Source organism: Python bivittatus, unplaced genomic scaffold (genome assembly GCF_059951505.1).
Source record: "Python bivittatus isolate LINGU-HERP-01145 unplaced genomic scaffold, Pbiv_v1 ctg000080_np1212, whole genome shotgun sequence".
In the NCBI taxonomy this organism is placed as follows: Eukaryota; Metazoa; Chordata; class Lepidosauria; order Squamata; family Pythonidae; genus Python; species Python bivittatus.
The window spans coordinates 31401491-31417505 of NW_028277035.1; the positions used below are offsets into that span (position 1 = coordinate 31401491).

Consider the following 16015-nt stretch of genomic DNA (forward strand, 5'->3'; position numbering starts at 1 on the left):
TAGGTTAGGGAAAATTGGTCCTCATTGGACCTAATTCTCATACAGTAGTCTAAGAAGAAAAGGACTTGGGTCCAGCTTTCTTGCACTTTGTATGGACACTCAGAGTTGACATACCAATAAGTGGTAATGTATATGTGCTTGGTTTCTAAAATTAAGAATCAAATGCATGTATTCTTTTGCCAGTCAGTCATTTTTATGCCCCAGTACATCTAGATCCAAGGCTGATATTAGGAAACAATTAAATACTCCAGTACCCTGCAATCAAAATTTAAATCTAAATCAATAATTGCACCATGTTTTTTGCTTTGTCTCAAATATAAGTTCTGGCAAACAGGAGAAATATGAAATTCTAGTAATATATATTAAGTTAGGCACACTTCATATGAGCATTTTATTAGTTAATTTTATTTTTTCAGCACACAGTTGCTGTCCTTTAAATGAAAACTATTTAACAAGCCACCCCTCAGAGGGGGAAACATTGCTACACACACTCACACAGAATTAATGACTAAACAATTTTGGGAACTATTTCCTGAAATTAAATGCATAACTTTTAAATTGACTAAAATTGTTCCATGTTGAAAGAAGTGGGAGGGGAAGGGGAGGATTTCTTCATATCACAGAAGCAATTCCCATTTAAGTCATATAAAAAGTCATTTTGTGTTTCTGTATCTAATTTTTTTTTCAGTAAATACTGATACACTATCCTGGCAGAGGTGATTTAAAAAAAAAAATTGGCATTATGCACATGCCCCAAACATAGTAAGATGTGAAAGCTGCAACTTAAATTATTTCTACAGAAATCCTAATGGAAGAAATTGTATGAATTCTGATGATGCTTGGTGTGTTTATCCTACAAACCACAACAATGATGCCTGTCTTGGATGCATGTGACTTCACCATGTGTGGAATTTTTACAGATTCCTACAAGGAGAGGAATCTCTCTATATAAAAAACTTTCCCTTGTGTTAAGCAGCTCTGAAAATGATAATCAAGGAATGGGAAGCAAACAATGAGCATGTTTTTCACATATTAGACCATTTTCCTGAAAGGATTAGCATTTTCATTTCGAATTCTTAACACATATTGCCTCTTCCCCCTTTTTTATGCTAGTAGTGCAGTAGGGCATTTCTGCCTTGTCAATAATGTATCTGGTGCAGTAGCTTCTTCTACCGTTGCAGCACAGCAAACCTTCCACTCCAAGTCTCTTGATGTCTGTTGGGTTCACAGTTGGCAACTTGAGCTCTTGTATTTGCTTGCCATATTATACAGCAACTGCTCACTTAACTTTGAAGGTCTTCTAAATGCATCAGCAGTGATTGCATTACAGAGCAAAAGATGAAAAGGAAATAGCTGTCATTTACAATTTTGTATTTGGAAGACAAATTGCTGTAATACCTGGTCCAGCAAGATGCAAAGCAATGTAAAAATATTTACACTGTTTTGCACCTTTTTTTATGTAAGAGATAACCATTAGAAATATCAAAGGAAAAATAAAATCTGTCAAGGAGCAATTAAAAAACTGAGTTGGAAAACCTGCCAGATTCATTATGGCATAGGGGAGATTCAACTACTAGTCATGACTAACTCTTCTTGAAATGTATTTATACTGTATTCAAGAGACTTTATCCACCCATTGTTTTGCTTTAGGAAACCGCTTCCTACGTGTCATAGGCACATCAAGAACAAACACATTAAAATAATAAGTTGTATGAACCCATTCAAAGCCCTACATTAACATCAACAGCAAAACAAAGAGACTGAGATGGCTATACAAGTCCAAATATTGAAAGAACCATTGTTCCTTTCTTTTACAGATCTGGAAGTGTTACATTTAAAATGAAGAATCAAGTAAGATAACATTTCCAGATTCATACTAGCAGGAACAAACCAATTTTTCCAATTCCTTTGCAACAACTAACATCAAGACACCAGTTCCCTCTAATACTGATCATTCCTCATGTGATTTTATGAAACATCTTGAAAAAGATGTCTTTATGTTCTAAAAGCATTTTGAATGAAAGGTGAGAAAAACTAAAATGCTCGCTTTGATCAAGGCTACAGAAGAAGAGATCTACAGCATGCAGAATGAGAGCTACAGGCAATATAAACAAATTGATTTAATGGTCAAAGTCTCCTTTTTCAGGAACTATAAAGTCTAATCTGATGTTGAGAATTTCATAGTACCTTCCCAGAAATATAATTGCTTTCTTAAGGTGAACTATATACTTGAACAAATTTAAACGTTATATTTGTATGTTGTATTATAACTCAGCAAGACACTAGCGACCACATCAACTTTTTCCTTTACTCTCTCATTTCCACTTCTTCTGAAAGGGCATATGGGTACACATCACTGAAAAGCTATCTCCTGATAATAATTATATATAATAAAAATAATTATAGTCAAATTATTATCCCTCAAAAATAACTACCCTATATCCAAGGCTTTACACAAGGCTGGCTAACAACCCAAATCTACATGAGGTCTTGTCTCCATTCACTTTTAAATCTAGCAAATGAATCTTAATCAGCATCTGGATTGAAGGGAGAAGTCAGGGAAAGCAGTTTCAAACAATGACCATAGAGGTCTCCCTGTGCTATCTTAAAACTTGGCTCCATAAGCAAGGATATTAAGATTCTTAGAAGTACTGACTGGTCTAAGGTGTTTTTTTTTTTCATTTCCTAAAGCTATTAAAAAAAATAATCGAAGTGTGGAACCTTGTGGTAATGCTGAATAAAAAAACTTGACGTTGCTGCACAGCTCCTTCTCTGAATGACCGCTCTCATTTTATTAACAGATACTGTATGTACTTAAGAAAAAAAATTCCATCTCTGTAGCCAAAGAAGGCAACAAAGTACTGACCTGGCCTCTCTACCATTTGAATGGTAGCCACCTTTTGCAACCTTTGACAGGTTGTATGAATACTTTAACGGGAAAGACAAATGCTCAGAGCAGTGGATAAGACAGCAGGCGACACCAGACTCAAGCCAGTAACATAATTCTCACAGGAGCCAGGCTTCTAAATGTGTATTTGCAGTACCAACCCAGTGGTTTTCTAAAAAGCTGCTTTCAGGCACTCACCAGCACTATATGGTGTACTACACAATGAGACCATAGTGCTTCTTCCGGTACAATGTGAAAAACAGCGACTGAACATTTACATCCAGAAAGCGTGGATAATGTTACTGTGATTCATTCCCAGCATAAAGATAATCAAATAAATAATATAAAAAGTCTACAGCACACAGAAATTATACTGCATTTTAGGAAACTACCCCACAGAGTCACATCTTGAAACATCTTTACTAGGTTAAGACACATTAAAATGAAACATTTCCCCATTAAAGATGCCAAGAAATGGGATTTAGTTTTATTGCATGACGTTGCATAAGAAAGTATATTATTGAAAACTGTAAGGCATCATGCAATTATTCATAAGCTTATTCATTACTATCGTTTGAGAAGTGGTTATTCACTTTACATTTATAAAACTGGTTCTGAAAAAAATACTTAAAAATTTAACATGATGAGCATTAAATATGACAAACAAGTCTGTATGGTTGAGCTGTTAAAAAGTGCATTCAAAAAACATACTGTGCTGGAAAGCTAAAAACAAAAATGGGGAGAACTGCAGACAACATATAAGTTAATCCAAAAAGAAGGTGGTTTGATAGGGCTAGAGACTAATGTTACAAGATCCAAACTGACAAACTTGCTTAAAATCTGTTTTCAGTCTTTACACTTAAAATTTAACACAATTGATACAATAAAAAAAATACGCTTTTGTAACCAAAGTCTGTAAGTTCAAGTTATGTACATTGATTGATCAAAACATGAACAGATTTGGATAGTGTGTACTAATGTGATTTTGGCATTAATCAATGTACTGTGCCATCCACCGAAATCCCTCCCCATAACCTTGTCTCTTTAACACACTGCACATGAAAACTTCTAAGGGCCGAGTGTTCAATTCCTTCACTGAGACATTCCCCTGAAAATAAGAAGAAGGAGGTGCAGATTCAGTCAAGAATTCTTGATGGAGATTTCTTTGTACAGACAAAGACAATGTTCAACAGTACTATTTGGGAGTGCTGACCAGCTTTGGCTCTTGAATCACAAAGCATGAAACACTTTTTATCTATTGCCACGTGTAACTATTCCTGGACAGAAATAGCTTAGCTACAGGTATCTGTTCCCTTTCTAGGTAGGCACGTGTCTGACAATAGTTTCGCAAGAACAAAAAAGAAAAAAAAGAAAAAAGGAGAAATCTACTTTTAGAAAACCCACCATAAATAACACAATTAGGTGATGTTGAATTAGAAAAATTCCGACAAACTTGTTGCAACTGAATCCCTAATTATATTGCTGTAGATATTATTAAGCTCTGCAGAAATATGTGATTGTTACAGAATTTTAGACAAGCTAGCAGAGCTCAGAAATACACGAGGAAAAATATGACTAACACACTCAATCCCACAGTTTGGAGTTACGAAAGAAGGCACATACCTTTCCTGTTGTCTGGCCATACAAACCAAACATTTCCCGTAACCTCTCTTCACTGATGGCTTCTGGTCTGTCAATCTTGTTGCCAAGAATTAGGATAGGCACATTAGCAATAGTTTCATCTGTCATTAGTGCCTATGAAGAAAGGAAGAAAGGTACATTATTTTAGGTTTCATACAACCAGTGTCAAGTAGAAGGAAACCAAACACGATGAGAAACTTCTGAAGACCTTCTGAAGAAATACTGGGAAATATATATACAGATTGACTACCAGATCTCTTGAACATTAAAATAAGAACTCACAAGAAGAAAAAGTCAGATACATTGTGTACAAAATGGCTTTCTTCCATGTGATTCCACTTCATAAAATTAAAGAAGGATGAAAGATGATATATAATAAAGCCCCACCAATGGATTCATGTCCTTAAAAATGTTTAAATGGTATCGCCAAGCTAAGATTAAAGTTGATTCATCAGAAATTGTATTTAGGGTGTACTGGACTCCCCAAAGAATGTATTTGAAAGGAAGGATATCAGATTTTCTAACCTGGAGGTATAAAAAAATTGAGGGTTCGCTGACCCATATGATATGGTCATATGATCATTTGATATCTTTTTAGGATAGTGTATTTATAGGAAAATCTTCAAATGTTAAAGATGTAAATGTAATGTTGAACTATATACCAAAGCTTTGGAATTTGGCTATTTATCAGGAATTATGGTTGTATCAAGCATGGGAGGTGGCTAAAAGAATCATATTGAGAAATTGGAAATGTGACATTACAATATTCCAGATGTCAAGGAATGGTTGCCAGAAATGTGTGATCTATCTGTTTTGGAAGAGGCAATATTTTTTACTAATCAAAAGATGCAGCAATATGCATTACTATGGCAAAAATTTTGTGATATTTTACAATAATACTTTGTACTGTGTGTATTATACCAGTGAATTCATCAGTAATCAAGTGATTATTGATAAGTAAAAAATATAAGATGCAATTTCTTCTTTCTTTTCTTTGTTTGTATTTTTAGCTTGCTTGAGATTGTGTCTTTTCTCATTTTTATTCTTTTATGTTTAAATTTTGTTAATTGTGTGTGCATAAAATAAATAAGAAATTGTATAAAAAATAAAAAAGATGATATATAAACCACACACAAAATCCAAAACTGGCAGCCCAAAAGATCCATGGAAGAGGGAAAGAGGGGAAATAAAATCGCAGATGATGGATCAGTTGCATCTTCAAAGCCCACCATCTTGCACTAGCCAAAGCCAGCCATCTAATTATTTCTCTTCTCCAGCTTAAAACTTTTTCCATGATGTTATTTTACTGACTAAACTGCTTCCATCAATAGAACTGGCATTTAATTGCAGCCCTCCAAACTTCTCTAGAAGATTGGGAGACCAGTGGACCAGATTTTAGGGGTCAGAGGGGAGGAATAAGTTCCATTATCTGAATGGAAATTTGTTCGCATGATGCTGGAGTCCACCTCCTTTCTCTCTCTTTCAACTAATCTCACTACAGGTCATGAACTGTCCATGAAGGTTCTATATTTCTTTAATTTATCCCAAATAGTGTATTTATTGGCATTTCATAAGATTTATATGGTGCTGTTATATGATTTTAATTAATTAGATATTATTATGTATTATAACCCCCCCCAAAATATGATGTAGCTAGATGAATAGAAAACAACAGCTATTTATTTATTTATTTATTTATTTATTTATTTATTTTTATTTATTTATTTATTTATTTTCAGACTTATATGCCGTCCATCTCCCCCAACGGGTGACTCTGGGCGGCTCACAATAATAAAAAAGAAGAAGAAACACTGCTAGCTATGCAGCAGATGAAAGGCTTATCCCACAATTCATCCACTTAACCTACTCTGCCACCAAAGAAGTAGATGAGAGGAATAATAAGCACAATTTCTCTTCCATAATTTCTCAAACATATTCATCTTAGAACAAGAGCACTCCTCTCTTATCCATCATTGCTCTGGAATGTTTGTTAGAAAACTGGGCTAACTCCAACTAGATTATAACATGATAACTTGTATATGATAACAAGTGCTAAATATTAAAATTATGAAAGCAAAAGGGTAAGTAGTTTGCAATCACAATTAGCTTTTGGGATTGGGATGAACTGTTTATAATTTCTTTTTTTCCAGAAATGTTCACTTCATTTTAATGAAGAGGCTTTTAAAAAAAATGTCTATGTATTTATGTTATGAAACATATAATGCTCTTCGTTATTTTCCTACAACGACTTGCAAAGAAATGAAAAATTGATCTTTTGCTGCATATTACTTCCCAATAATCCTATGAAATAAGAAACATAGTCAATCTTCCTCTAGAACATAGACATTGGTAGAATCTACAGTATGGGCCTTGAATGTCTTCTATTGATTGAATATATTCTCTAATAGGGCAGTTCTAACTGGGCAAAATGTGGACCTCATGTCCTGTGACTTTTGATAGTTCAGACTTCACTGACACAGATTTAAGGAAAAGTGAAGGATAATAGTAACTGGTCTTCCCTATAATGACACAAAAGATACACACAAATTTTACAACATGTAAGTTTTGTTGCTTTCCCCCACTCATCACAATGTTGGGCTTTTAATCTGGATTTAGTAAGTGCCAAATATTTATGAACTCACATCAAGTTCTTGCTTAGATTCAGCCAATCTTTCATGATCCGCACAGTCCACCAGGAAGACAATGCCGTTGATGGCAGGCAGATAGTTTTTCCAAACTCTGCGAGCTAGCAAAAGAGGGTTATAAAGAGACTGTAACAGGAAATTACCTGTGATTCTTGTTACTCTATTCATAGATGCTAGTAGCATTTCATTAAGTTGGATAAACCTTTTAAAAGGGCATTTGGAGTGTGAAAAGTTTTTTGAAAATAAACAATCTTTTCTTTTGTGCTGGGTCTAAAACTGAAAATTTATATGAACATTTATATTGAGAAAAACAGTTTCTTATAGATTTATTGTAGAATTGCCATATAGTATTAAGAGCTTTTGAAAAAATCACTACATTTTGAGGTGAAATTAAAAAAAAATCCTGTCCAATCACTATTATTAATAGACCTTCTAAAAAAGTTAAATAGCAAATCCCTTCAGTAGCAACATTTCATGTATTCTAGAAAATCCCATTTTGAAACCACTGGATCCAAGCTGATAAATATATAAATACATCAGCAAGAATACCTAGAGGATTAACTTACTGCAATGTTCAACAGTAGAGCGAATCCTATAATAATTTGCCTTCATTTAATCTTGTTTCAAATGTAATAAAAACAAAAGAGTGGCATAATTTTATCCCATTAAAAATAATAAAACAATTATAATCATACTTTCTATTATTATTATAAATAAAAATGAAGTGCTGCAATTTGACTGGGAAGTGTTAGAATACTGAAGGTGATATGATACAATATTTAAGTTGCCTTCACCCAATTAAGTACAAATACAATGGCTCACACTTAGTATGAGCATTTAATATGGGAAAAAAGCAGCAGAAGGTTTCTACAGAACAAATTGAAAATTAAATACTAACAATATTAAAAAGATTTTCAGAACTGGAAAAAAGGTTGTAGTATAATCACCTTGGAGTAGAGCAAACAAAGATTAAACTATTACATTAACATTTAGATAATACAATGAGGATTCTGCCTGTTTGCTTCTCTTACCTTGAGTATGTCCTCCTAGATCAAAAGTTGTAAACGTCATACCAGCAATTGTCAGCTCTTCTGAAGCTACAGAAACATGAAATTAGATTTTTTTAAAAAAGGAGTATCTTTCAGTAAATCATCCTGTTCGATTTCTGAATATAGCTATGTAGTGGGCTGGTTAATGGTCTATTTCATTACAGAACCAAATCAGGGCAAATTGAAAAAAATAAATTGTTGATTGAAGCTGAAAAGATTCTCACCATGATGTCATCAAAAGTAGATTCTATTGATATCAACAGGACTTCCCAAGTAAATCTGCCAAGAATTGGATACATGCTCCCATTGAACTCAGATTTTAGTTTTAACAGCTGTGTAAATTTTGTCTATTAAAAAAGTATAGAGGACAATCTAGAAACAGTAGCTAAGTCCAGATACTATGCTGGCCCATTATATTTTTAGTAACGATTTCTTGAATAAGCCAGAGTGGCCTAGCCCTTTTATAACACATATATAAGTGATAATGGGTGAGCTCATATATTGTGTAAGACAAATAACAAAGAAGGCACAAAATGATTTGATACGATGTATGATCCCAGACAGAATGTTTATGAACTTGCCCGGTTGCAGAGCTCAATAGGAAGGACCTTTTTAAATATTCTCCCCTCCTGCCAGAAGCTTGGCTACTGGATTTGTAGGAAATTTTGGGTGCTTATATAAGGAGAAGAGGGGGCAAACATTTAACATACTCCAACTACTGGATTTCTTTCACACTTGAAATTATAAGTGAAATTGTCAGAAATAAAAATATGTTTTAGTGATAATAAAATAAAATAAAATAAAATAAAATAAAATAAAATAAAATAAAATAAAATGGAAGGAAGGAAGGAAGGAAGGAAGGAAGGAAGGAAGGAAGGAAGGAAGGAAGGAAGGAAGGAAGGAAGATACAACAAGCTTAACTCCTTAATATGTTACTGAATCTAGACCATATGGAAATATAGTCCCCTTACAATAAGAGGATGTTTCAAAGATTGATGGAGAACACATATCTTGAATCTATTCTTTAACATCTAAGTCTTACTTTCCTGCTACTTTTGTAAGGTAATTTTCATAGCTGATTCCCCAGGCTCATTAGAGCCAACATTCTTCATAAAATGACAAACTGTGTATTCCAAAAGTATATGATAACCTGTACAGAGAGAGGATCAATCATATTTTTGACATCTAACTACTTTGTTCAACAAAGAGATCTTAAAAACTTGAAAGCTTTCATACAGTTTGTAAAAATTTGGTTGGCCCTTTATGGATTGTGGGTATTTTTGTTTGTTTTCCACAGCCCATCTGGCTATGCCTGCTTTTTATATAAAATGGTTTTTCTATAGGGCACATTAGAAAAATAGAAGGGAGGGAGGTACACTGAAGTTTGTGGCACAACAGAAACTAGGTAATATTGAACTAGTCTTCTCTAAATTCAGGATATTTCTTTGGCAATGTAACTTGAAGAGTTATTCTTTGGATTATAGAGACATTAGCAAATGGAATCATTCCTATCCTCATTACTATGGCAAATAGGTTCATTCATGTTTTGACTTCAGTTCCTTTCAAGCTTCTTTAGCCTGAGCATGCCAATGTCATATCTTGCCGACTGAGTCAACAGTTGTTAAGTTTCACAAATGAATGAATGGTGAACTTGCCTGGAGTGGGGAATATATACCTCACCACTAAGACAGAGGTGCATCCTCTAAGTGCTTCATCAACAAAGAATTTTGGAAAGTGCCATTTTCTATTTTAATTCATATCCTTCCCCAAAAGCTATTTGGTTGCATAAAAACTAACAAAGCATAGCTCAGCTTTGAAGTGGCGCTAAGTATACAGTATAGCAAAAACAGAACCACAGACTTACTGGGATGCAATGTGGGGACATGTTGTCCCAGTCTGTCATCTTTAAGCATGTGCAAGAGAGTAGTTTTTCCAGCATTATCCAATCCGAGAAATACTAGTTTACCTGTTTTCTTGTATAAGCCTGAAAAAGAAGGAGACTATTCAGTGAATGGGAATTAATTTTCTCAGCTAACATTAGAATAGCATAAGAAACCATTCTGATGGAACATAGGAATTCTGTATAGCCCCATGTGTTCTCAGCATTTAAAAGCAAATATTCAGACGCTGCTCTGGAAGATGCTGCTTGAAATATGATAGGTAAACACTGAAGCCTTCAAACCAGAATGCCAACCATATTTCTTCTAGTTCATGTTGATCATCTAAGTATGAGAAAGGGCATGCAATTCCAGGAAAATAAATGGTTCAATTTAAGGCTACTAAAACATTTGGGAAAGATACCATTAGTCAGTGGGATAGCAGATGCTTTTCATACAAAAGATCCCAGGATCAATTTCTGACATCTCCCGTTAGAAGAATCTGATCGCACGTGAAATCCCGAAGAGCTGCTGCCAGTAATAATACTGAGCTAGATGGACAAACAGGCCAACCAAGAACAAGGCCATCTCCTATGTGTCTATCTGGCAGGATCGCCTTTATCACATCTTGGATAAATGGGATTTGTGCTACATTCATTAGCAAGGCTACTTCACACAGTCCTTCCTACCTAACCTAAAGAAACACTCTATGGTTAACCTAACCCTATGCTGGCAGCATAAAATCAATAAAGAGAGCAAGCTTCCAAAACTGGCAGAATTTTCCTAAGATAGAATTGCAAAGATGAAAAGTGATACACCTTGGTTAAGTTTTATAGTTCGATAGAAGTTATGCCTTCTTCATTAAGTCCATTATGCCCTGGTTTTAAATGGCTTTTCTTTTTTAAAACATTTATATTGCCAATCATTTATAAATACTGCGAGGCAGGCCTCTGGAACTTTGCCTCCCTGTTGCAACACTCTGTAATGTGAAAGCCTTTAAAAAAGAAAAGAAACTGAAAAGTCGGAAAGAATACATTTAAGTAAAAATGCTTTAAGGTATACATGGTATAAATAATACAGACATTGGAATCAAGTTATCAAACAATGGTTAGTTCTGCCTGTCAATGGGCAGCTTGTTGAATTAAAATTATTCAGAAATGTTGCTGGTCACACCTCTGCTCCTTTTCATTTTTCCTCACCTGCTGCAGAGAAAGAGCAGTCAGGTAGTGATGACTATGATTGCCATCTCTGATTTTTCCCAGGCAGGAAAAGAGCCAGACTTGCCTACTGCCATCATGCCCAGGCAAAGGGAAGTTACAATAGAAGCGAATATGTGTAGCTCAGGGTTGAACTGTGGAGTCCTTGGGGTTCTCTGAGCTTGGCTGTTTTCTTGCAAATGTTTCGTTAACCTGGCTAGGTAACATCTTCAGTGCTAGAGTGGAATGGGGTTTCAGCTCTCTGAAACTAAATTAATCTCACAACACATGGACAGACTTAACCATAGTTTCAACTGGGAAACTGTCAGCATCTTAGACCAAGCTAAATCCAAAAATGCAAGGGAATTCCTGGAAGCTTGGTATTCAGACAAGGCAGCCATCAACAGGCACATAGAGATAAACAACATCTACACACTATTCAAAAGAGACAATAAAAAGAAAAACAAAAGACCAGAACATCTCACCAGCAATCATCTCCCAGAGAAGCAGAGCTTAACACCAAGATTATCACCAGACATACAATCAGCAGTAAACAATACCCTAATCAAGGAACTACCAAAGAGGGAAAAAGAAAACAAAACAAAACCCCCACCTCCACCAACACTGGCAGGGCAAGCCACTGTATATAAACAGAGGGCAAACCCCATTCCATTCTAGCACTGAAGATGTTACCTAGCCGGGTAATGAAATGTTTGCAAGAAAACAGCCAAGCTCAGGGAACCCCAAGGACTCCAAAGGGAAGTTAAATGACCGGAGATAGCTCTGGATGACCAGGAAAGTGGAACAGCCACTGCCTTGTATGGTGATGCATTAAGAAAGCCAAACCCAGCAAAGACACAATCCTCACAAAATTTATCCCCCTCCCTCCACAAGCAGATGGTGGCAGAAAATAACAGCCCTCTTCAGCACAGAAAAGTTAATCCAACAGTAGAGAAATCTTCCGGGTCCCATCTATCAGGGAGTGTCATCTGGCAGAACCAGGAAGAGAGCCTTTTTGGTCATAGCACCTGCCCTCTGGAACATCATTCTCCCAGTGATTCAGCATGCATGTCTTGGCTGCCGTATATGTTATTTATTGATTTATTATATTTTTATTCGGTTTTTAATCATTGTTAGCTGCCTAGAGTCATATATTTGAGATGGGCGGCCTACAAATTGAATGAATGAATAAATAATAAATAATGGTGGTCTGATGGGGAACCTATGTAAATCTTGCTTTCCCGCTAAGGAGAATCTGTGTGTAAAGAAGAATCCACTCAATGTAGGGTCTGTTTTAGATGTGATGAAAAGCAGCCAGCGTAGGCCCCTAAGGAAAGACCAACTGTGTTTGCCACAGATGTAGTGCTTCCCAAACTGCAGTTCAGTTATTTATGTTGCCAGTTGTAGGTCAAGATTGTATCAAGCTTTCCTAACCTGGTATCCCTTTGGGCGTGGTGGGCTTTAGTACTGGCCATGCTGCTTGCAATTATAGGAGTTGAAATCCTGAAATCCACCACATTTGAAAACACCATATTGGGAAATGCGCCATCAGGTCGGTATTTCCTCTTAGCGACCCCAAAGGTAGACCTTCTCCAGGATTACGTATCATATATCTATGTCTATGTCTTAGAATTTACTACTCTGCACTTTGATTAGGAGATTTCTGAAGTGGATCTATCTACTTGGCTCACCGCTAGCAGAGGCAGGACCCCAAAGATAAGCCATCAAGAGAAAGCCATAACAAAAAACAATTATAGATTTTAAAAATTCAGAAAGCGTACAGCTTCACTGATAAAAAGTTAAATAAAAATAAATTGTCTGAAGTGAAATAAAGGTTTAATCTTGTTTACAATTGGATCAGTACCAGTTAAGCCTTTCTAATCAAATATTAGAATCAGCAGAGTGGATAAGATTTAACCCGAGTGGTAAATTTGAACAGAATCCCTCCATTATAGAGAACTGAATCCCCTTCTGGTACTTTTGTGTTAACTCTAACTGGGATTTCACCATGGTTTCAAATAGTGCAAACAGTGCATTATGCCCCTAACCACGTTGTAGGACACTGGCAACAGGGAACCAGATAAATACGTTTCCAAAAACTGCATATACTGAATTTCCCCAACACGTAAGTGTAGCAAGTCCTTTCAGAACCATCCAGGAAGTAGCCAGGATACTCATTCTCCCTACATTTTGTGAACTTGTACTTTACCAGAACAGCTGCTGGACATGTTGGATTGGTTGCAGTTGAAGGTCTCTTCCTTTCTAACAAGCATGCTGTTTATGCTCTCTCTCTGTCTCCAATTGTTTTAGTTCTAGCTCCATTTTTAAACATTTTCTTCCTTCTCCTACTGGAATTGCCGCTCCATTCTTTTTAATTCTATCTGGGCTTGGATTTCTAATTTATTGAGTTTATGTGGCCCCATCATGATAATTGAGCTATAGGCTCTGGCCTCTGGGAGGACATCTCAAAGTCTGATAGCTTGTTTCTTGAGATATTTTGTACAGGCTGAAAAGACAAAGGTGTCTTCCCTCTCCCCAGTAACATACTGAAATATTCGGTGCCCTACCCCTAGCCTAATCTCTCTCATCACAGTAAACCAAAAACAAATCAAACCCATTATGGCTTATTACGTTCCAACCAGGCCTCATGGCAGATCCAAACCATCTTATGCATTTAGCTATAGATTTATTCAATGTATGCTCTTTGGCTAGTAGGTGGAATAACATATTGTACCCGTCAGTAACTTTTAAAAAGTTATTCTGGGTCTGCTGCACAAAGCTGTGCTCCCAGTAAAGTTGCAACTCCCAGCAATCTAAAGGGCAAAGTTCAACTACAACTAAGCAGAGAAGAAGCAAAGGTGAGATACGAAGGCGCTTTATTACTGCCAAGAGGAGACCCAATGGCAGTTTCAATAAATTAGTAAAGGTGTGCTCTCCTCGACGGAGACTTGAAAATAAGCCTTAAAACAGCAGCCAGTTATGCAGAATGACCGTTCAGTGATTCTGTGAAGTTGAATGAAAATGCAACAACATTTTAGTTTACTGTTATCCCCTAGTTGAAAGGTTTTTGGGAGTACAGAACAGCAATGTCTGGGGAGTGGGGAGGTCTGTCAAAAAAGTGAAGGAGGCCATCCTGGCAGCATGATTGAGTCTCCACCTCATGTACATGTCTGCAATATCCATACATGGGCAAAAGGAGCAGGACTTTGATTGCCCTGCCACAACTGCCATCTTGACTTTTTTTGACCCCCCCCCCCACTGTGGACACTGATAGATAGAAACCAGTATACCAGTGTTGTCCAAACTTGGCCACTTTAAGATGAGTGGACTTCAACTCCCAGAATTCCCCAGCCAGCATGGCTGGCTGGGGAATTCTGGGAGTTGAAGTCCACTCATCTTAAAGTGGCCAAGTTTGGACAACACTGCAGTATACGAACAAAAAAGAACACATGGTACCTACTTGCAGCAATGGGCGGACTCAGTGCATGAGTCTCTCAAAGGCACTGACGGATTTAGAAGCTGCCAAGCAACTTCCTTTCCTCTTGCATTATCCACCAGGTATATTTTGTCTCTCCATTTCACCCCACCCTTAATCCAGGGGGTTTATTGTGAACCAAATCATATCATTTATTACAGCCATAAGGCCTAAAATGATAAATGAATTGATGCACCCTGCTCCATAAATAAAACTATTTAATTGGGGTTAATGTTGAGATATCGCTTTTATTTACCTGTGTATCACATGGCTTCTTAAACTTTGCAGGCTTGCACAGGCAAGCAGGATCAAAGACCAGAGTGAATTTTGGCAGCACTCAAGCTTTGTCTCTGCAAGCCTGATCATATTTTTTAAAAAATGGCCAACCCCCTCTAATTTGCACATGACCACTTGGAGGGTCACAACTCACCATCTGAGAACCCCAGCCTTAATCGGTTTACCAGCACCTTGTTCCTTACAGAGTAAAGGTGGGGATAATATTCCTCATGATATAATAACAGTTTTGCATGTTTGTGACTCACTTTTTATTGTAAATGCCAGGAGCAGGCTTATTTATTAACCTAACTAGCTGAATACAGGGATAAAAGGAAGAAGGTACTTTGGAAACGGTGGCTGGCATGCCATAGCCAAATGTAAAGAAAAATTAAACCAGCAATAGGGGCTAAGATGATGGACTGTTGGCAGGTATAGATCAAGATTAGTAAAGGGAAGGATCATGACTCTCTGTGGAAAGGGAAGTATTTTTATGCTAAAAAAAAAAAAGTGAAGGCCATATTCTCTATCTTTGTGATAGACCAAAAACCAAGTTGCCAAACAGATTAAAAGTGACATTTTTTAAATAGTTCAAACTATTAGCTGTGCTTTTTCATGTATTTTAGTATCATTTACTGTAACCAAAGATAATACTTTAGGATGTTAAGACAGAGAAAAGAATTGGAGGTAGTTTTATACGAATATCCTTTAGCATGTCTAAATCAATAGATAAGAAATATCAGTCAATCTGCATCAACCTAAATGAAGTTTTTTTAAACAAAACTGTGTAAAAAAAAGGACCCACCATGAATGTGAATTTGAACATTGGCAAGGAACTGTGGATACCTTACCTAAAAACTGCAGTACACTACTGAAGCCGCTGTAAATCCAGTCAAATATAAAGGACATCTCAAAATCTTATTGGATCTGAAAGAAAAGAATAGCAATCACAGGTACTGCAGGACATTTAAA

At 36.3% G+C, this 16015-nt stretch overlaps 1 protein-coding gene across 2 annotated transcripts in view; it reads right to left on the reverse strand.

Annotated features, from left to right (window-relative positions):
* Positions 1-387: 387 nt before the first annotated feature.
* Positions 388-16015, reverse strand: part of SAR1B (secretion associated Ras related GTPase 1B) — a 28418-nt gene continuing 12790 nt past the window's right edge. For both annotated transcript variants that reach the window (XM_007421882.4, XM_088133761.1), the window contains 6 exons: positions 15895-15970; positions 10087-10206; positions 8205-8270; positions 7171-7274; positions 4511-4642; positions 388-3995 (listed from right to left, as the gene is read on the reverse strand). In XM_007421882.4, the coding sequence (XP_007421944.1) occupies positions 3879-3995; positions 4511-4642; positions 7171-7274; positions 8205-8270; positions 10087-10206; positions 15895-15952 (597 nt within the window). In that variant the 5' untranslated portion in view covers positions 15953-15970 and the 3' untranslated portion in view covers positions 388-3878. The remainder of the gene's footprint in view (positions 3996-4510; positions 4643-7170; positions 7275-8204; positions 8271-10086; positions 10207-15894; positions 15971-16015) is intronic.